Source organism: Homalodisca vitripennis, chromosome 2 (assembly GCF_021130785.1).
Source record: "Homalodisca vitripennis isolate AUS2020 chromosome 2, UT_GWSS_2.1, whole genome shotgun sequence".
NCBI lineage: Eukaryota > Metazoa > Arthropoda > Insecta > Hemiptera > Cicadellidae > Homalodisca > Homalodisca vitripennis.
In genome coordinates, this window is record NC_060208.1 from 107,430,221 (window position 1) to 107,452,989 (window position 22,769).

Below are 22,769 nucleotides of genomic sequence, written 5' to 3' on the forward strand. Positions count from 1 at the left end.
CGCTTTAATTTAATGTTTTAAATACATCAAAATATATGTTAGTTAATCATATAAGTCTTAACTCAAGTAAAAATCGTCTTGACTGCATTAAAAACTGATGCCTGTAATTGATATTGGATTACACCAAAGTTAGATTCCAATAAGGGGCGACACATCAAAGTGATTATATTATTTTTTATGTAGAAACTGTAAAATGTGTTACCATGAGGCTAAAGAAATTCAGTAGGCTAAACGGTATTCAATGAAATTGTTCAATGTATTTTCAAAGTAGTATTGTGCTTTAAAGAAATATGTGATGTTTTAATTTTTAATGATGTCTTTGCATGAACTGTCTTGGTTAAATAATTTCAAAAGGTAGTGTATTTATAGCGGAAATGGTTGAGTGGAATAGTCACAGTTACTTAGAAATTAATATGAGAATATACATACGTAGTTTATATTAAAATTAATACTGGGTGTTTGGTAAAATATAAACTGCTTTATAAGATGCTTGAATGTTACTTGTTTTTAACACACATCCCAAGTTTCTGTATTTAATAAGACCTCTTCAACTAACGGAAGCTTGTTTTAGCTATATCATCGAAATTGCCAGTAAATGAACTCTTTTTAATTTATCTTAAAGGTATATTTTTTAAATAGGAACTAGAATAACTATACTAATGAGTATATATTGTAGCACGAGTACTGCCTGTCGCCGATACCTTGTTACCTAATTATTGGTCTTTGCCAATACGTACACTTTTTAGTGTTGTTTGGTTGGACATGCATTATCATGGAACTTACTTGTCTATGTAGAAATACAATTTCATTCCAAATTCTACAGAAAATATTTATATAACTCTAAAAAGATAGTTGTTTACGATCGATGATATTGAAAATTTAATCTTTAATATACAGGTTTAAAACCTTTTCTCTGTAATCATTTATGTCACATTATATTATATGCAAATGTTCTTACTTATTAAAATTATATTTACATTCTGTTAGCGTTCTGTATCAATATTGGTAATTACTTTATATAGTTTGCTGCAGAATCTTTGTATTCTTATTTGAAAACATTTTAGTGTATTTCTTGCACCCCTAATTTTTTTGTATTTGAACTATTTTTTGTTTGTTTTTGTTGTAAGTGGATTATGTTAACAGTGCCATAAGCTATTCATTTTATGGAGCTTAACCAAACTATTACAACTTTTTATTTTATGTGTATACTTTATACTAAAATTGGCTTGTGTTTGAACTTTTACTGCTCAACATGACTTATATTAAGATGCGAGAACCCTCTGAACAGGCTCGTCTTGGAAGAATCGTACTTTGTTTGTCTCATTTAATATAGAACAGTGATCTGTTAACCATAGATTGGTCATATTTTTTGTTAGGTGCAATATTTGTCACACATTGTAAATGATCTGTATCCTATGTATTTGTTGTAAATCCTGTTTATGAGATAAATAAAGTTTATTATTGTTATATATCTTGCCCCATGATACATTAACATATTCATTCATTGAGTTAGGTTTTATAGCAGTGTTTAGATAATAAAAGTTCCGGCACGGTTACTACAACGCAAGAGTGCACTGAAATCAGATTTTGTCAACGACGTTTGACATTCACTTTCATTCTATTATTTTATTTTTACTGGGAGAATAAGCCACATATGATAATATGTCAATGTAAAAATCTTAAATTCTTGTAATTAGTGTAGTTACAAATTTATTGATCTTTTATTTTCTCGTTGCCATTATGGTTGTTCTTAAGACCAAAGTAAAAATATTTACTAACGCTCTGCCAAATTACGTGGAGTAACGTGCATAATCATCGACTCGAGTTGCTCATGTATAAATGAAGCTTCACGCAACACTTTATGCGTATTGAGGTCCGTTCGTTTTTGAGATATCGTGGTCGGATACACACATAGAAACAGAAATGAAATTTGTCCAGCGTCACGAGTGATTATGTGTTAAAAATACAAGTTGTGCAATGGTTGTGCGGACTATTTTAATTTAAGTCACTACAAATAAGAACGATGTGTGAGGACGTCTATCTTGAACTGCATTTGTAAGACTTTTAATAATTATATTACTGTACCATTCACATTGATGTGAACTGTTGGGTGGCATTTGGGATTATTCTTCTCTGATAAATTACAAGTGGATCTAATACAATTCTTTAGTTTGTATAATATAATTTTGGTATTTTAGTTCATTTTCCGAAAACCATTTGCAAGTTTCAGGGGATATTTTTAAATTGCCGTTAATGTTACTTCTATATAATATTGTTTTATATTTTCCCGCGATAAGTTCTAAAACATTCTCTACAATTATAAAACTGTTCTTTTACGTTTCATAAGATTCCAAAAACTTCTATGTTTGATTTCGGAGAACGTTTTACACTATTACTTATATTGAATATAAATGTTCTGTTAATTCTAACGTTAGACAATAAAAAGAATGAGGTCCACTAAATCCTCGAAAGATAAACCAAACCGCTGAAGTGTGAGAACATTAGATTAATCTTCGATTGTGGCAGGGTTTTTGGCAAGCTGCCAACCTTACAGACCGTAATTTACCCAACTTCAGAATCGCCACTCCATAGATCCCAACTTAAACAAGGATTCAATTTTTAAGACAGCCCAATATATCTTTTACAATCCTTCACAGAATCAAAAAAATCAATTTTAAACTGAAACATTAGACGCAAAACCGTACTTAGTTAAATACGGGCCCAAAATTTGTACTTTGTGAGAGATTTGTGTTTTTTAAACTTTTTTCAAGATTTCTTTCAAAGCCAGTGGCATTCAAGAATATTATTAATGCTAACTTTAGAATGTGCACATGTATTAAACCACTTTATAAAGGATTGAAAAACAACGTATACGCGGCGCCGCGCCGTTTTGCTAGTTCTAGTATCAAGGTGAGTCCAATTATAACTTAAACTTTACATATTTCTTTCTTTCATTCGTTAAGTATATTTTAAAGTATATGTTTTATGAGCATACATTACGTAATAAAGGATAATTTTTTAACAGTTATAAATGTCTTGAAGTAAAGCAATAGCTTTAATTAACTATAAGATTTCTAATCAAATCAATACATATTAGAAACAAAGCACGTTAATTCACAATCAACTTCAGCTGTAATTTGTGATTTCTAGCCTCGTTGATTGACAAACACTGCTATCACTTTCGCCTCAAATAAAGAAATATTTCATTTCATCACTTAACATATCAGATAGAAGAAGCTTGGTTTTGAACTTAATTCATACACGTTGTTGTCATTAATAGTTGGGTTATTTGATGTGACGCACTTTAAGAAGATTGGACGATCACTATGTGTAAACCTCACAAGACGTCTAAGCAAAAAAGTAAGACAGGTTTTCTAAAAATGTAGAGTTTCTGAAACAATTTATTTTTCTCTACGGTACTAAGTTGTAGCTTATATAAAATATTGTATGTAATGTCCACTATTTTTACATAAACCACAGATTAAATAGTCTATACTGTTAAGAAACCGGAGAAAACATTTGACAAAAATCAAAACGGAGATGGCATATGAACTCTTCCATTGAATTCTACTTTCGGCATGTGCTGAGTAATACTAGCCTAGACGCAAATTTCGTTATTTAAAAATTGCTATACAGTGGGGTTGGTGACGAAGTCTTCAAAGACATGCATAAATATTGAGTTTTAACCTATTTTAGTCTGTCATACTGGTAGAAGTCTATATAAAATCGATTTTAAATTCTAATATTGTTACAAAAGTGCCAACAAGTACAATAATGTTTGATTTGTTTGCCTTTTTTCCCAAAACTATACTTATCTGTACTATCAATCCGTATTTGAAATATACCACACACAAAAATATTTACCGGCAATGAAATGAAATGAAAATGTCTTTTAAAAAGCTTATAAAAAGTTAATTCACTTATTAGCATTGATAATAATTAAACTTAAATCCATTTATTTGCATTTAGAATAATAATTTAAAAATATAAACAAAAAAGAAACTTAGCTTAAAATACAAGGATCAATAATTAATTTAACTTTACAAAAATTCCACTATTATTACAAGACACACTCACTGTTATGCAACTTGTATTCTAATTCCCTAAACACCCCACTTCAAGGCCGCCAACCGCTATGCCCCATGAACCGCCAAGCCCTCAGCTCCGCCCCAAAGCGAGCGCGCTTATCGATGGCTTTGATGTTTACTGGAAGAGAATTTCATAAACGACAGACATAAACAGTTTAATAAAAGTAGTTGTTCGATGAATTAAACTACACAACAGACGTAGTTGAGCAATAAATTTTACCGGTTAATTGCTTAACAATATTTTTGTTTCGATACAAATTGTAAACTTCCCATAATAATGGCAGTAGTGACGGAAATGTACAGATAGCAAACAAAGCGGATTCACTTAGCTGAGCGATCCGTTAATGTTACACTGGCATATAGGTTATATCCAATAAATATATAACAGCGGACTCCATGTTAAAACAATTATCACTCCTATAAACCTGGACAGTTGTAATATAAGTACTTTCACTCTGGTCCACGGTAGCACGCGTGCTTGTGACAGTGACAGGGAAAGTAGACCAGCTCTGCCCATGGAGTAAAGAGGGGTTGGTTGTACCGGAGGCTCGTTTACACATGACTTGTTCATGTTGTATGTTCATTTGCCTCACGTTCTCGCCAACAAGCTAGGTAAATGGACAGTACTAGGAGACGAGTTACAAAAGAGGCTTCTTCACTTTCTCGCTTCCTAGAGGTCAAATGTATGCTACCCATAGGATTTGCTACGGACTTGATATTAACTGCCACTAGCCTTCTACAAGCTACTGCTATAAGATGCTGTATCATAGAGTAGAGTTGTTTCAAATGCTCAAAAATGTGGCAGCTCCACAAAATCTTCTACTCAATTCTAGCACCAATCTCGTGATTTGTGACTACATTACAAGGTACCACACCACGTGGTAAGGCTTCGATGAGACTGCATGCAAATTTCAAATCATAGTTCATTACATTCTTGAAATGTCCTGCGGACAACAAAAATAGAAAAAACGATGACACAAAAATGTTGCATCATAGAACTCATTCTTGTATAAATGAAGTTTCATGCAAAATTAAAAATATAAATACGACATATTTCTTGACATTACCTTGCCACATGATACTTTCAAAGTTCTGTTCATAAATTGGGGTTTACATCAGTTTTTAAACAATCTACACACCAAATCACTGTAAGATAATGTTGTAGGCTATGTGCTGGGATAGTTAGGCTACATGTGATAATTTATCACGTTGGAATTTCTTGTAGGTGTATTGAATGTCTTTACAAATTTATTTATTCTTGTTGCTATCATGGTTACTCATAAGACCAACAATGTAAAAATATTCGCTAACGCTCAGCCAAAACTCATGTAGTGCCATGTACCATAATCTAACTCAGTGTGTATCTAAAGCCCAGTCAATAAATTAAATCTTTCAAGTGACAAAAAATCTGTGTAGCCTACTGCCTAAAAAAAAAAAAAACACGGAGCTTATTATTCTGACACATTTTAGAGAGTTATGAACTGGTTACGATCCACGTCTTAGGACAAAGTCCGACTGCATCAGGGTATCGTTCTGACCTAGACGGCACTGAATAATTAGGAACAGTTTCTAAGGAAATGTTCTTGTACCAAGCATTGTGTACATTTCTTATGGCCGGTATGTCAATAAGCTGTTCCTTGTTTGGACAAATCACTTTTACAACATATAATTATAGTTTAAGTTGTTAATTAGGAACTAACATAGATTTATAATTTTTTTCATTACGCAAAGAACAAGAAAATAAACCAAAAGTATATTCCTCGACTTTTGACGTTACTCATCCTTCTAGTTGCCAACTCACAATGTGACAAAGTCACGGAGTGTGCCTTTAGCTAAGTAGTCCTATCATGCGTGACGTCACAACAGCAAAAAGACCTCAACCCTTTTATTAAGTAACACATACGTACCTCATAGGTTTGAACAACGCTTGCTCCGTGTTGTTGTAGTCTATGACCAACTTGATTTGAGTGCCTCCCTCCTTCTGGGCTGTAACATTCGGATATACCATTAGTAAAGTTACAGTAAACGGTTAATAAATACATTATTTATTGGAAGATTTCCAATTTAAGTCGGTTAAACAGTGTTCATGTTCAATTAGCAAACTAACTACATGTTACACATGTAACGTGTGCTATGAGTAGTCCAAACACGGTTTTGAGACTGACGTAACTAACTGGTCCTGACAAAGCTTAAACGCACGCCAGTCTTCGGGTGTGCGTGCTCTTTCGCCAGTTCATGAATTCCGGTTGCTGCCTATGTCTGTACGACGATAATTATAGGACGAATTGTCCTAGAGAGTTTAAATTTGGTAAACTCCACATCTACATTGGTATTGAAAAACGGGAAACATCGGTCCACTGGGAGTCGCTCTCCGCACCGCTATGGGGCGAAGTTTATCACGCTGGCCCCAGTCTGGCGTGCGTGTAACCTTGTTATTGTCAATATTCAGTATGCAGTAGACATTGTTAACTATCATTACCTTTTACTCCATCGTAAGATAAATTACTAAAATAAATTGTCATAAAACAAGTGACGTACAAGCTTACGTATTAATTTTCCAAACTATGAAGATGGACTTTCATTATATTTTAGTGTTTCAGTTTAGTTAAAGATTGAGAAAATAAAGGAAATAAATATCCATCCATTTTATTGTATAATGCATTATATATATATATATATATATATATATTATATATACATATATATATATATATATATACATACATAAAATCATAATAACATTGCATTTAATTTCGTAAGGTTGGCCGCTTGTACTTTGTATAAATGTATAAACATCACTTACGATACAACAATAGTGGCCTCTACAACAGTTGAGGCGCTTACCAATTTGTTCGCTTATTGTATCCAATCCAGTGAGCAATGGCAGGAGATATTTCCAATAATGGACATGGGCGTATCTAGGATGATCGAGTGGGGGCATTACCACTACCGGGGGTTCTGAGGATATTTCGTATTTCCCAGTGAACCTGGGACCGAAAAATATTTAAAATCACTAAAACTTGAGTAAATGTTTAGTCTTTTTAAGGTCGTCCGATTACACAAAAATTAAATGAATAATAACGCTATTTTAGATGGATTTGCAGTAGTTCCGAGAAATAGCTAGGGTATATGTCTCAGGAATTAAAATTCATATTCCCTACAATTTGTCTTGATTTCAAAGATTATAAAAATGGGCCTCCAGAGTATATGTTTTATTTCAAAATATATGAGCATCTATTTGTATTACTTATACAGATTTAAAAGGTTTTAAATTTAAAACCATCTCACATATAAAAAATATTTAGATACAACCCGATATATATTTTGTAAGAGTACATATTTATATACAACTACACAAATTATGACGTAAACAAGAATAATTAATCAAGTTTTTTTATTGCCGAGCAATCATTGTTCGCGCATAGACACGACATACGCTCGCTAAGCACAAGAATAGAAAACAAGAACTTTTTGTAAAATGTAATACTTATTGAAAATTCGATTAATCGTTACTTTAGTTATAAAACTACGGGTTTCGTGCACATAATGCACTCATTAAATAATTGTACATAATAGTCGCAATAGTAAAAAATAATCGGTAAATACTATAATTTGCTTATCAGTTGTCCGCGATTAGACGCACTGCGGTATACAAATTGACACATTTAATATTATGAGAGATGACTATAATGCATAATATTCACTTACTTTTGGTTGTGTGTCTACGATGTTTTTAGAACATTTTGTCACAATAACTTATGTTATAACATTAATGTATGCGGATGTGCTATATTTTTATATTTATGTTACTACTATCACTCACCACTTATTATCAACATAAGTCGCTATGCATGACTAGCTCACTAACGAAAGCGATTAGAACGATGTTAAAGTCACGGGAACTATTATAAATCAGCTGTACATTGAGATGTAAAATAAGTTATATTTACTTTACTATGGCCGGCCGAGACCGGTAGGGGCTCTCTCTTACTCGAAGGGCAGAGGCAGCGGCTGTGGCGGTACGGTATTTAAAGTACCGGTTGTACCGGTTGTAAATGAAAACGTCTTTCCGCAAAAAATGGTTGTTTGTGAGATGTACTGTCTTTCAATGTTATAGTTGCAATATCAAAACGAAAAAAATGACAACTGTGAGATACAGTGTGACTATCAGTATAGTTGCAGTTTAACGCAAGTTAAAATATAGCCTACTTTCTACAGTTGTATCAATGGAGGAAGGGGTTACATCGACAAACCTGTCCCTGCATACGCCAATGATAATTGTTTGAACACTTAGATTATAATATTAGCTACATAAGCAATAGACACACAATCGTGGCAATTGTTTATTGAATATCAACTTGGGGACTAACGCACCTTCCTCGTATTTATGAGTGTTAAGACCAATTCACTAAATATCTTTGTTGATGATAAATACAATCTGTTAAAAATATTACGATATTATACTCCTCACCAACAACATACTGTGAGCATTCTAAAGTGCTTAAAACAATGATGGGTAACCTGTAGACATTACGCAAACAATAACACATCACTTTTGGCAGCCCTGCGCTACTTTATCACCTGTCTGTCAGCTGATCGTGCAAACATAACCTCAAAATCAACAACAGCGCCCTCGATTATACAAAGTAGTGTAACACGTTGTGGAAAGGTTGTTAAAAGAAACAGCTAAGTTAATTACACAAATACTCATATTAGATCCACTTACCAATAATCGAGGATTAATTAAGAAACTCCAGTGGGCCCAGGAGTGGTCATCATACCTGATAGGACAATTATAAAAATGCTCACCAGATCGCAAGGGCTAATTATGATGACGTCCAAATTTACGGCAAGTATGAATGAAAGATGGCTGTAATCGGAAAGTGACATGTGGCCTTGTGATCGACTATAGGAAGAGTCAATATTAAAAACCCAATTACGAATGGCAAACCTACACGTTTACATTAAAGGATTCAGGAATCAGTGAGTTTCTGGCATCAAGCTTCCAATGTTTAATTCCATCCCTTTATCCAGAAGTGGGTTCATCCTAGAAAACAACGCCCAACAACTTCGATTACATGAGCACATCACAATTTCATGTCTTGGAAGAAAATGTTAACTTTTTCATTTATTCGTAAGACAAGTTAAGTGGTGGAAAGACATGAAATTAGGGTTAAAATAAACACTATATTACTTGCTTCCATCCGGCAATGGTTTAGGGTGTCCATTATTTGTATCCAATTATTTTATAACGACGTCAAAGTCAAAGCGAGAAGACTCCTTTGAAAGACGAGAGCTTTTAAAGGCACTAATTAATATAACAGTAAAGATAACAATACAATTATATACTAATATTAAATATTGTTTATACACTCGTTTTTGTAATTAGTAATCAGATACTTGGTTCAGGACTAAAAAGGTTCGATTTAGTGTTGCACTAAATCTTTATCACTAATAAATTGTATAGCAAGGATAAAAGAGTATTAAACAAGATTACACGAGTAATTGTAAAATCATTTCAACATCCAACAGTAATTAGGCACATTTGGATTAAAGTTGCTAAATTTATTGTGCTGGACATTCACTACGTGGATTTCAACAGCCATATTTAACCACCCAATTTTTAAATTCGTTTTTAATCTTTTTAGATTCTATCTATTAAAGGCGTACACATTTATATTTTCACGCGATATTTTACTAAGCCATGAACAACATTTAATGGGAAAATAATGGAAGTGTGAGAGGAAAGGTATGATGGGAGAAGCGCTGGGTACACAGACAGAAAAAAATCATTATCAGTGTTACCAACTGCAATTCAGTAAACCAAATTACTGTATTAGCTCCACCGTTTGATATGAAATACGCATACCGCACTATATTGACTGTAACGCGATATGGGCTGTATCATAGATAGACATCAGTTACATTAGGATTCACGTTCCTGAAATGCTTCCATCTATAATCTATTGGTCAGCTTTCGAATTAACACCTTTTAACGTATAGGAAATACAATGTAATGCCAATTATATCTGGTAATCGTATAACTTAACATTCCATATTTACGCGCTCTTGTAATTGCCTTTTTAAATTATTTTTAATCTTCAAGGAAATGTTATTTTAAGTTGTGATTCAACGTCTTACATGAGCACCTGATGTTGTTTTTCGCATCTTCTTTTACTAAAGAAGTTCTTGCGGCTATATACATGTATATGTATATAAATTAAGATGGTTCATCGAGGTGTTATTATATAAAATAACTGTGAATAAATTCACAATCTATCCTTATTAGACAAAGTTAATTAATATTAGACTGCATGCTGCTTGATCAAAGCTATTAGTAAGAACGTGTGCCCGGACCGAGATTTGAATCTTTGCTTCACATATACGTACCTCAAGACCACTGGATCCTATCCGATTCATGGCTTGTTTACAATGATGTATACGTTTATGGTTTTAAAACTCGATTCTTCTTGCAATCAAGACCGACAACAGGAATAACAATAATGATTTGAAGAAGTTGTTTATCATTTCGGAATACGCGTAGCGTAGGGCCGATAATCGACTTCCAATTGATCAGCGCTCGATTGATATGATTGGGTTATTTAGTATTCTATCCATCAACTAAAGAACTAGTTAGTTATTACTTATCCATCAACTAAAAAACTACTTATTATTATCATGAAGCTCCAAATTATAGTGGACGTTTACAACTTTTATAAGTGATTGATTTGTTACCTATTGACATTTTACCGTTCTTAAAATATGTTTTCTTTCAATAATTCAAGGAGGACCAATCGTCTTGCCAGAGGCAAAGAGGCTACACATATTTCCCCGTCACATATAAAAAACATAATTAGTTTATAGAGGAAACATAATTAGTTTATAGAGGAAACAAATAATATCATTTAATGTACATAAAACGTCTGTGAGTTAAATCCATTGTAGTCTTGCAATAACAATGTGACACTGCATATCAAATATATTTTTCAATCCTGAAAAAGAAATGTAAATATTTTAAGGTTACGTTTACCGTTCAGCTGCCAGCAGCAACTCAAAGCAGTGTTGCCAACAACAATAGCGCCAGTAATAAGGTTGGCAACACGTGTGATCTATGTATACCCTCTGACACTGTACGGATATCAATCAAGTTATTCTATTATTCGCTCCCACAGGCTTTTCATCTATTGATTAGGCTGGAACTATCTATTTTCACCAGTCTATTGAAACAAAGTGTCAATCAGAGTCAATAAATATTTTAAAATAAGAGATTTCCAGCTAGTTTATTTAGAGGAAATTGGACACTTGAAAACAAAGTTAATATATTGGACGGAAAGGCGTTGATCCATACAATTCCGAATGCTGTAATTTTTTAAATTGGAACGCATCATAAGAAGACTCATGAAAGTATTATTCATACATGGAAAAGAAACAGTTGTTTGTGTCAAGACGTATTAATATCTTCTCATCCCCACGAAAGTTTGTCAATAAAAATGTTGTACACTAAACTAGATATGCTGTAATTCGCCGCTAGTTACGAATTTTCGTTACTATTAATAGCATAAAAAGACCAACTATGTTCAATTTATTACTAATTGTTTTGCAAAACAAATATTCCCTATAATCGAGAAATCTATTTGTCCGAGGGTTTTATAGTACTTGGAGAAGTGTGTTGGAGAATTTTTAAACCTAAAAGTATTTACAACGAAAGTGACGAAACGATTTTTTCGCAAACTAATAAATCTGATTAACTAGGACGCAGGAAACATCATATTAACGTAGGTACTGACGTTTTCATATTGTTTAGATAACATCCTGATATTGTTTAAGGTATAGTGAAGAATTACGACAATCCGGATCTGAAAGTGTATTTTAACAGTTGTGGGAGAGAAGAAACGTGGTTCGGTTTGTCACACCACAGCTGCTGATGTATCAGCTAGTGTGATGAACTAGAAAATAGTTTTGAAGTAAATTCCAGTACCCCAAGTCACTGCAGGATTCAGCCACTACGACCGAATATGTATTAAACATTTTTAAAAGAACTAGATTCACGATTTGGACATCTGGACTCAAACTCATTTTGATGATATTTGTTTCACTTAAAGCTAAGTACGATGAGAAACAAGACATGTAATTAATCTCGTTATATTCATAAGAATTCATATTATCTCCGTCAGTTGGAAATGGGATAAGCCTGTTACTTCAGTTGCATGACCAAGTTGATAATGTGGTAAAGTATTAATTTCCTTTATTGAACCTATAGATTTGGAGAATATGGCATGTAAACGTAGAGAGATAAAATCAGTTACATTATAATTTATATATTTAGTACTTATGGTACGCCATTGAGTAGTTTAAAGCATGTAAATGGCGAGGAAAAAATAATCTTCTTGACAGTTTTTAATGAGTACAAAAATTACAACAAAGGTCTTTGGGCTTAGGTTCTATTGTATATTAAAACAGTGATACTTTTGCACAGTTAAACATCATTTACAGATCATGCGAGAGTAAGATTTTGGAGAAACATGTACGGGTTGGTTTATTTATAGAATAGAGCATTATTCCTGGTTTAAACATTATATATTATTATGGATTACAAATTCTTAAACACATTTTTTTCTACTTTTTATTTCTCACTTCGCTGATATTATTTAAAATCCCCAATTACTAGCAGTTCCAGTAGTTTACTTAACAATACTATAGTTACAGTCCATGCTGTTTATTTTTAATAATTAACGGTGCCCAGTGGCTATTTTACTAATTATAGTTACTGGAGATCTAATAAAAATTATAAAGAAACTATACGGATCTAATATTAATTTGAAAAAAAGGCGTTCACAGAATTTCTAAAGATTAGTTCAAAGTGGATATTAAAGTGTATAATAATAATAATAATAAAAGAAGAGTATTCCTGAACAAAAATGCACAGAACAATAAAACTGACGATGTTTATCTTACAATTCACTTTAATATAAATATCAGGATACTGAACCGACGCGACGAGAATTATCTCAGGACTCGCTATATCGATCAAGGGTTGCAAGAAACACATTTGTTTTATTTCAGATGTAAATAAAACATGCATGCAAGTGGAAATAAATGAGTAAAAGTATGGTATACAGTGTTAGAAGATTGTATTATATTTCTTTTACGGTTTTGTTTATTAAACCCCTCCCTCCCCGAGCCATCACCCTGAATATTATGCTGTTCAAACCTACTTCCGATATGTTGTAAACTATTATACAAGTGCTCTCTCTAATGCATTCAGCGATACTCAATTTAGACAATAAGAGAAACTTTTATTATCTAACCACATCATTAGTCTACCAAACTACAGATTGGCTATTGAATTTTGTATTAGGACTTCCTTTTCCATCTAAATTGAAAGGAAATCCTATAATCTAATTTATCCGCATCGAAAACATCGCTGCCGTGTTCTGATCCCCTGTCAGACAATACGAGAACGCGGAATTAGAAACCTCACAACGTACTCGTAGTTACCGCCAAGTGGTTCCGGCGTTGCATAAAGACGCGGGAAGCCTCGGAAAGGATGTGCAGAATGGCCAACTTTACGAGACAAAATACGAAAAGCAAACACACTGAGTGCACCATAAAAAGGGATTTCCAAACCATGCACCTGACGGATTAAAAGTCAAGGATGTTACAATAGGTTGGTAATACTAATCTTAACTTTACTTAAACCATTTAGAACAACCTGTAGTATTTTAATTGTTGACAAACACTCCCAAAAATTCCTAAAGTTTGAAACCTTTCAAGTAAAATTAATAAAATGAAAATATAAATACATTTAAGGATAGTATTTTAGTTTGATATGTAGAATATGGATGTTTAACAATATGAATTCTTAAATTAAATAAAAGTTGATACTTTGGAAATGATTGTATTTCTGATTTTATATCATTAACCTTTTTTAAATAACAGTCGTATATGAAACTATTTCAAATATTTACAAATAAAACGTGTAAGCTCTAGAAGAGGCGTATCAATTTTTGAAGGTCGTATTTGTATATTATTTAAATAGTCCATTCTCATGTCTTATGAATCTTATGTCTCATGTATTATGAGTCTATAATTAATTATATACCGTGTGTTCGTATACTCACTGACGTGAACGATGGGCCGGGTCGCCATGTCTTGTAGCAAGAGATTGACCAAAGGATCGTCCTCGGAGTACATCTGTCTTTTGGCGATCCCCATGTGGAACTGCTGGAGTAGAGTCAGGTTCGGCCTGAGGACAAAATACCAGTATTAGAGTAGCCTAAAAACTACCTACTGAAGAGTACAATCATTGAACCTTGCCTTAGAAATCCACTTCTATGATGACTTACAACGTAATATTAAAGTTAACAGTACAGAGTGCTGGTGAGACTTTTTGGTTAGAATTTTATGTTTAAATGATTAATGATTTTGGATCAGGCTATTTAAAGATTGATAATCACTAGTCTAAAACTCAACCGCCCATCTCTTCTTTCAGAACTTCTTGTGGTATGATTTCTTAAGGGCTTGTTTCTTTAGTATTTTAATCCTTCAGGGTTTGGCGAGATTATTCTTAATTCAGCAACTTTCAGATCAAACTTTAAGGATGGTAATATATATTTTAATTAAGATTTCCTGATTTTAAACGACACAACGCTTTTTACTGATACTCATGTGACTCTTGAGAGACGAATTGCTTTATCAGAGTCTACCAGTATAACAAAGGTTAGCTTCTCCGTGGTTCGAATCCACGTAAAATGTAGGATCTCCAGGATTGACAGTAGTAATAGGGGTAGTAATAAATTAGATATTTTAGAAACAGCCGATCAGCTAGTAACAAGGCTACACCTATTTACTTACTACGCTCAACACGCTTGTTCTAATTTCATATTCGTACTCAAATATGTCGATGTCCTTTTAAGTTATACATGTCAGCAACTGAAGTTGATAATTTGGAAAATCAATTGTTTCAAACGGTTTTTGTTGAAATTTTGATTCTTAAAATGACTTATCATTGAAAATTCCATAAGAGATTGGAATTTTTTAATCTCCGATTATATGAGATACCATATTATAATGAAAAATATAAAAGCATATAATTTGGTAAAGCGTTAAATAGAAGTTAGGATTCACACTTCTACTGAGAAACTAGAAGTTACAAAGAAATAAAAGATTTATGGTAAAATAATCACGATTATCTTAAACTACTGAAGCAGCGATGACAACGAAATCCAACAGTTTTGTGGAGATGTCGAATGGAAAGATGGATGAAGGTTATTCAAGGCGATGAAATAAAAACACCAGTTTCTGTACAATGAAAATTTCTAACAAATTAAATAAAAAAGAAGGTGGATTGGATGATGATACTATAGAGAACTATAATAGCAGTAAATATGGAAAGGTAAATATAGAAAATAATTATTGGGTTGGCATTGTGTTTATATAATTGGATAATTTCCTGTGAATCTACATTTGCAGTCAGGGTGTTTTTATTTTAGCCACTGGTGGAAACAAAGGTAAAGCAAATGTTTGTCGCACTGGTAGCAGTCTCGAGAGAAGGTCTATTACATTGACCGACCAGCAAATCGTCCACAGAGGAATGAGGATAAAGGTGGGCGGGACCAGGCGACAGTCGACAGTCGACTAGTTGAGGTAATTTACTATTCTGTGCCCTTCCGCCCGAATCATCTGGTTTCTACAGTCAGACCGAAGTGTTATGGCTGGCCACACACACGACCTCCGACACGAAACAACGAATGTAAATCCGTTTTAAAGGTGCTGGATACATCGACTAAATCTCTATGTCACTTGAAGTGAACCCGATCCTAGAACGTAGAGAGCGAGCGACGCGTACTTGGATTTTAATCATCCCTCTGTTTAAATTTAATAGGAATAGAATCTGCAAATCTGTCTATATCTTTGACGATTTTATCATAATACGACATGAATTGGATACAAACCGCACAATTCGGGTTATGCTCTATAATGTGGCATATGCGACCTAAAACGTATTATTTTGATATAAATACAAATCTAACTATGAAAATCGAAACTTCTTAGTGCAAATCCAACAACTATATTATATAATAAACTTTCTTGAAAGGAATGAGATTGTTAAAAATTTCTAAATAAAGAGAATTGAAAAGAGAAACTTTATTTTAAGGTTTTCTCGAATGAAGCTAAAGTCTGTGAAACACGAATTTCTCTAATGTCATCAGTCTCTGTCGCTGCACGAGACAACAGTATCGAACTTACACCTACGCTTAGTAGGAGTATAACAATACCGGGAGCTACAGTCGTATCAAACCGTCATTACTTACTACGCCTTTCGATAGAAGCTACAGATACTCTGTACTCACTGTCTATGCTAGGTGCTAAAAGTACGGGGTTGTTTCAGTAATATTTTATGCGTCAACTAATTCAAATTATATTTTATATATCGGCATAATAGCTAAAAATACGTTTTAATTTCATTTTAATTTCTGACTAACCTCCTACTCTACTGGCGGACGCTCCGTCTACAGCACATATCATGTTATAAGTTACGATGAGAGCGAAAGAACGATGATGTGATGGAAAATATTCTTATCTATTCAAGCAAAACATTAAATTTTCACAATTTTTGCTGCTAGAGATGTGTCATATCCTCCGTATAGGCTACATTTTGTAGGTACAGTACAAAAACATATAACAGTCTGATAATAGTGGCAACTACAAACTGATAAAAACAGGACAGATTCCAACTTTTACTTGCAGGACAGAGAATTTTAATTAAAAACTATAAATAATTGGATTTGAAGTACCATTAGAGCTGAATACAGTAATGTTAGCTGCGGACTGTGAACCATTTTAAGATCTAAATGCGAGTTGCGGTAGAGTGGACAGCGAGGATAGAATGACGGCAACTATGTGGTAGTGCTACGTAATGAGATTACAATTAGGACTTATTCTGTCCTCGCTGTGTGTGGAGAGCGCTCGCGACATCAGTGCCTGCTTATCATATCCTAGTTTTCTGGGCTTCTTTATTTCTTTACAGGTACAACAAACCACGTGACTTGCTTAGATTTTTAATACGATTATTAATTTTACTGTAATTTTAGGAACGAAGCGACAATCTTAGCAGTAACCAATTTCAGCATTTCTCTCGACCACATACAATTTTATGAACGTTTGCTGAAACGTTCACTTGAATAATGAAAGCCGTGTTTGAGCTACCTTCGTAAGTCTTCCATAAATTCGATAGTTCAGATATGTCTACAACCCAAAACAAATCATAATATAGAAGTTATCCAAAAAAACCCCGGGGGCTGTTAAAATTTTTTGAAAAGTTTTATATTAAGATAGAGCAACAAAACTTTGTGCATGCTTACTGGAACATTATTAGGTTATTATAAATATTAGGTAAAGGTAACCAAATTGACGGTATTTTGACTACTTTATTCACAGACAAAAGTAGAGAAATTGGTGATTGCTGAGTTTCAGCACAAATAAATAATCTAGGGTCGAAATGGAAATGTTCAAGCATTGGTAGTTCATTATTTACACTGCTTAATTGAAAACTCAAGCAATTTGTGAACGGTTGCCAATTCCGGCTCGGCTGTCCAGACGTATAATTTGATGTGCATACCAAACTAAGCTTACTTTTAATATTTCCTTGTGACTACTTGTTGGCCACACCACTGAGGAAGTAGCGGATCACTGGATATACGTATGTGAAGTTGTCAGTGCAACTTCAAAATATTGTTACAACACCTATACCAATAGTTTGTGCACGTATTCCCGACGTTTACGCTCAATTAATGACGTATAAAAAAGAATTTTTAAAAGTACTGCCAACTTCACACGAGCAGTGCAACTTCAAACCGTTTGAACAAAACCGGTGCCAATCGTTTGCGCTTCGTTTTTGCACTAGCAACACTTCATCAGCGATTACTGTAAAGCGAGGGTGTGACCACTATTTATTCAGGCTACAGACTCCTACCCGCAATAGACGACGTCACGTAAATAGCAGTGCAACAGTTTTACAGTAGGTACTTAAATTATTAATCATAAAAATGTTATTTGATAGTTTTAAGATGTTAAATAAACTCTATATATAACATGTAAATAAAACAAATAAAAATGTAAAGCAGAATTAATTTTAAATAAATAATGTATAAATACTCCGTTTAGTATAAATCTAATCGGATTCACAGAGAGCTTACGGCTATAAAACCGAGGGACATTTTACGTTTGGAACTGCGATGTGTGGTCAGATAAGGCCAACATACAGTCAGGGTTGCCAACCCCGCAGTATTTCTACCAAATATCCCTCCTGGCTCCCTAACTGCTCCCCATACGTTTCTGAAACTTACTGATGCCGTACGGTCTCCAGTTTTATTCTTAAAAAGAGACGTTTATTTATGTAACCTGCTTTTTTATACAAAGAAGTATTTTAATCAAATAGTACTACCAAATACAAAATATAGTTAATTCTGAGGCATAAAATACGTAAAAATAAAATTTTACAGACATAAAGCACATAAGAAATGTATTAAACAACAATTTTCCTGGTATAAACAGGTTTGTTTATTTAATCTTACATCTATCTTACTTTTGGACCTGCATCTCTAAACATACAGTTAAGCATAATAGTTCTATTACAAATAATATTGTACTCAGTTTGTGGATTAATTTGTGTATGACGTAACTTTTCGTTTTTCAGTATTTATAGTTTTAAATTCTAATAGTCACTAATTTTTAATCATTAGATAATTTACTTGTTGTGACGAAGATATATTAAGATTGCATTTCAGAAGCTATGAAGTTGATGTACGGAAAACACGCGCCCAAGTCTAGCAATAGCACTATCACATCGTCAATGACCGAGATTACGACACATTTATTGACTTCTGTAATTTGTTGTTGCTGTTATACAGTCCAGTAAAAGTAATGTGTAATACTTTCTAATCATTTACGTATTGTGCCATTAAGCTTTTTAATATACGGATATCTCAAGTTACGACAAACTCTGAGATTGTGTTCGAGTATAAACTGCCTGGGTAGAAGAAGTCATTATCAATGTTACCCACTACGATTCCAGTCAAGCAAATTACCAGATTACATCCAACGTTTGATATTGAATATGAATATCGCAATATTCTGGCTGTAACACGAAATGGACAGCATTGTAAATAGACTTCAGTTAAATTCTGATTGACGTTCCTGAAATGCCTTTCACCGGTAAATTAGATTATTGATCAGTTTTGAATTGAATACATCTTTAGACAAGGCACAATGGTTACTTTGGACAGATGGATACTGGCACAGTAATCAGGTAATACAGCACGACCTGACTGTCGTTGTACGTAACTATGGAAGTTTAGCGAAATATAACCACAGAGTAATAAGGTATATACCTTATTACTCTGTGATATAACCATGCAAAACGTGGCGTACACTAGAAATTTGTGCCCAGGCATGACTCAAAACTGTCGCATCATGGACTCATGGTACTCTACATAAGAGTAGTATCTAATAGACGGGAAGAATCTGAGATACAGCTGTTTGTCCTAACAGCTGTTTGGAAAGACTATTGTCAGTATGATCAACTCCAATCATGCATATCAGATTAGATGCAAAATATGGTATTTGAATACCACACTAAACTATCTGTGACACTATTCTTACACTAATCTTTACAACATTTCAAACATAAAAACTTTATCCCAAAAACCAAACAAATTGTTACGTAATGAATTTAAACAATTTTCATACTATTCAGGAATTTCAGGAATAATTGCTTCCAAAGATTTTAGAGAAGAACATATGTTGTGTTCTACACAAAATTGAGAATAGAATAATTAATTGTTACCCTAATTTCACAGTATTATGATAGTTTATCAGATTATTATTTAACAAACAAATAGTATCCAATTTAATTTTAATATGATTTGGAAATATTAAAATTACACAAAGGCGCATTTAGTGTTACAGATTAAACTGTCGTGATTAAAACATATTACCTAATTTACATTGCGCGTTTTGTATATAAAGTGAATTTTTATTTACTACATAGTTTTTGAGCAACGTATAAATTTATTTTCATTTCCCGTACCTAAAACTACTTTGTGTGCTAAAATCTTAATTAACTGGATTCGGTTCAAAACTTCCCACACGTTTTTTCTGTCCGATACTTGCGTGGTAATTTTCGTCCATCAAAGGGAATTTTTTACTTCTAGTTGGCAACAGTGTGAGAGCGCTCAGCATCACTTCAGAGTTCAGTTCACTGTTTCTAGTCGCGTTGTCAAGGGATATGCAGAGTTGCGACGCTACACAGTCGCGTGCACATCTATCCATAGAGAGGATGAATATTTATGTATTACACTAATATTTTTAAAACTCATTCATGAACCCTATACACGACTTTCTATAACATTAACTGTCCATATTATGAAAATCAAAATAATACGTAATTAATTTATGGAAAGGCGTATAACTTTATTCCACTCCAGATTGCTAAAAATATAAAAATTAACATAAAAGGCATTAGCAACAGTTAGCATTCAAATTCGTAACGGAATCAGTAAACTCGAATTATCAATGGTATTAATATTCTATTATTGTAAAAACTGGTAGCTTTCAATGCTTTCAGCCTCTGAAGAAGTGAAGTCCGCTTATTGACATCAAACAGTTCGTTGCTAACCCTTCAAAGAGTTGTACAGAACAAATTGAGGAGTAATTTCCCCGAAACCAATAAGCCCCGCACTGGCAACATGATTGGGACGCGATGAATGAAATTAACTGAAGATAAAGGAAGAGCTGTCAAATTTAATTCTAATTTTCCGCTTTGTTGAAACATCACTCAGTCTGTTCATTACGAGAATCTCAATTACGGACAACAGTCTACCCTTAATTGGTGTTGTTTTAGTAGAAAAGCTACGACTGATGACCATTCTTCACAATTTTTCTTCGGCCGTTTTTATTTTGGCCTGATTACAATATAGTCTAGATTTCGTGCTTCAAATGCCTGTAATTTAACACGTAAATTGATTCAACTTTTTTGTTTTCACGTAAGATTTTAATTTTTATTGCAGAAGCGTTATGAAATTGACATACAAACTATTTTTGAAACCCAAAATTAATTGCACCTATTTTCAATGTTACGAGTGGAGCGCATAAGAGACATCAGGAGCTAATTTATGACGACACAAGTCCATGAATTTAATTAGCCCTTTACCATACAAGAGTAGTTTGGAAATTAAAAGGTTCTATGTCGCAAAAAAGAGAGTACGTCACGTGACACAGGGAGATTAATTCCAATACATTCCTGCTTACACTGTCCTCAAAATGTGCCTTCTAAGTGTCCTCGGATTACAGGACCACACTACCAGTCCATTGTAGCTTTCATAGCTTCCCTTTCAGACTGAACGTGTTAATTCGATAGCCAACTTCGGGAAAGTTTTGGGTGTGTGTGGGAATACCGATACGCGACGAGACAAAGCACGTAATTAGTACAGAAGCTGTCAATGTACACTTGTTCGTTGATAACACAAAGGTGACAGCGCTGCCAACTTTCACAGCGAGTTGTCCCTCAAATATTGATAAGCAACTACCAACGGTGGAGCTTCGTTTAAATTAGAACTGAAACGATACTGAAAACTCAAAAGTAATTACAGAATAAGAAGTTCGTCTGTCGTTAAGTGGTGTAGACAATGTTGCCAAGTTTCAGCACAAATTATCCCTGTGTGAAATATTGGCTACCCGTACAACAAACACTAACTGAGTTACCGACCCAACTGATTGTAATAACATTTATACTCGTTATGTTGGTAGCAGTGTAGAATATGTATCTACATTAAAATAAATATACCATAAATGATATACTTTAAGATAACTATTTTGATGTATGGATTATTTTAACACAACAAACATTTGTTATTTGTAACTTTACTTAAAATGGAATGAGCCAATCCTTGTTTCAAATATGAAAGTTCTGAACGAATGTGGTTACCTAGAGTCTAAGATCCACTGATATTTAGAGGAGAGGTATATTGAAAGATAAATTCATAATGCTTCGTCATTACCAATATCTACACTTGGACTTTTGTTTTAACAGAAAAACTCGTTAATATCAGAATATCGAGAACTCGTCTAAGTGAGCTGCAGTAATGAACTATCAGCTGATAAAGTAAAACCAGCAAAAAACAACAAGGTAAGTTATTGTATAATTCACTGAGAGAATTGAAATCATCAAGACAATGATTCGGTCTATTAACCATGAAGACTCCGGATTGATGGACCTTAGTAAAATTGCTGCTATGGTCTCTTCTCTAAGGAAATGTAGAAATAATGTACAAAATGATAATTCATTTTATAATATACTTTCAATACATATTTTCCAAATTGATTTTTTTGTTCTTTATTACCAACCAGATATTGTCACATTAGCTGTGTGTATGAAACCTATATAGCTGTCAAGAACATACACTATAATTCTTTTAGGATTTTTACGATACGATAATTCTTTTTTTTAGGTGTTAGTTTAAACTGTACTCGTCTTCAAGAAGGGTCACATATATTCGATCGAAAAATATCACCCCATATCGAGTTCACATACATCAGCAAAGGTTTTTAGGCGCAAATCTTTTTATAGACTATGTGACTTTTTATTATCGAACTAAATAATTATAAATTCACAATTTGTAT

The 22,769-nt window shown here is 33.4% G+C and overlaps 1 protein-coding gene across 1 annotated transcript in view; it reads right to left on the reverse strand.

Moving 5' to 3' along the window:
• Positions 1 to 22,769, reverse strand: part of LOC124354531 (extracellular serine/threonine protein CG31145) — a 198,426-nt gene that overhangs the window by 13,794 nt on the left and 161,863 nt on the right. The window contains exons 5-6 of the mRNA XM_046805058.1: positions 14,210 to 14,334; positions 5,996 to 6,074 (exon numbers count right to left, since the gene is read on the reverse strand). Of these exons, the coding sequence (XP_046661014.1) occupies positions 5,996 to 6,074; positions 14,210 to 14,334 (204 nt within the window). The remainder of the gene's footprint in view (positions 1 to 5,995; positions 6,075 to 14,209; positions 14,335 to 22,769) is intronic.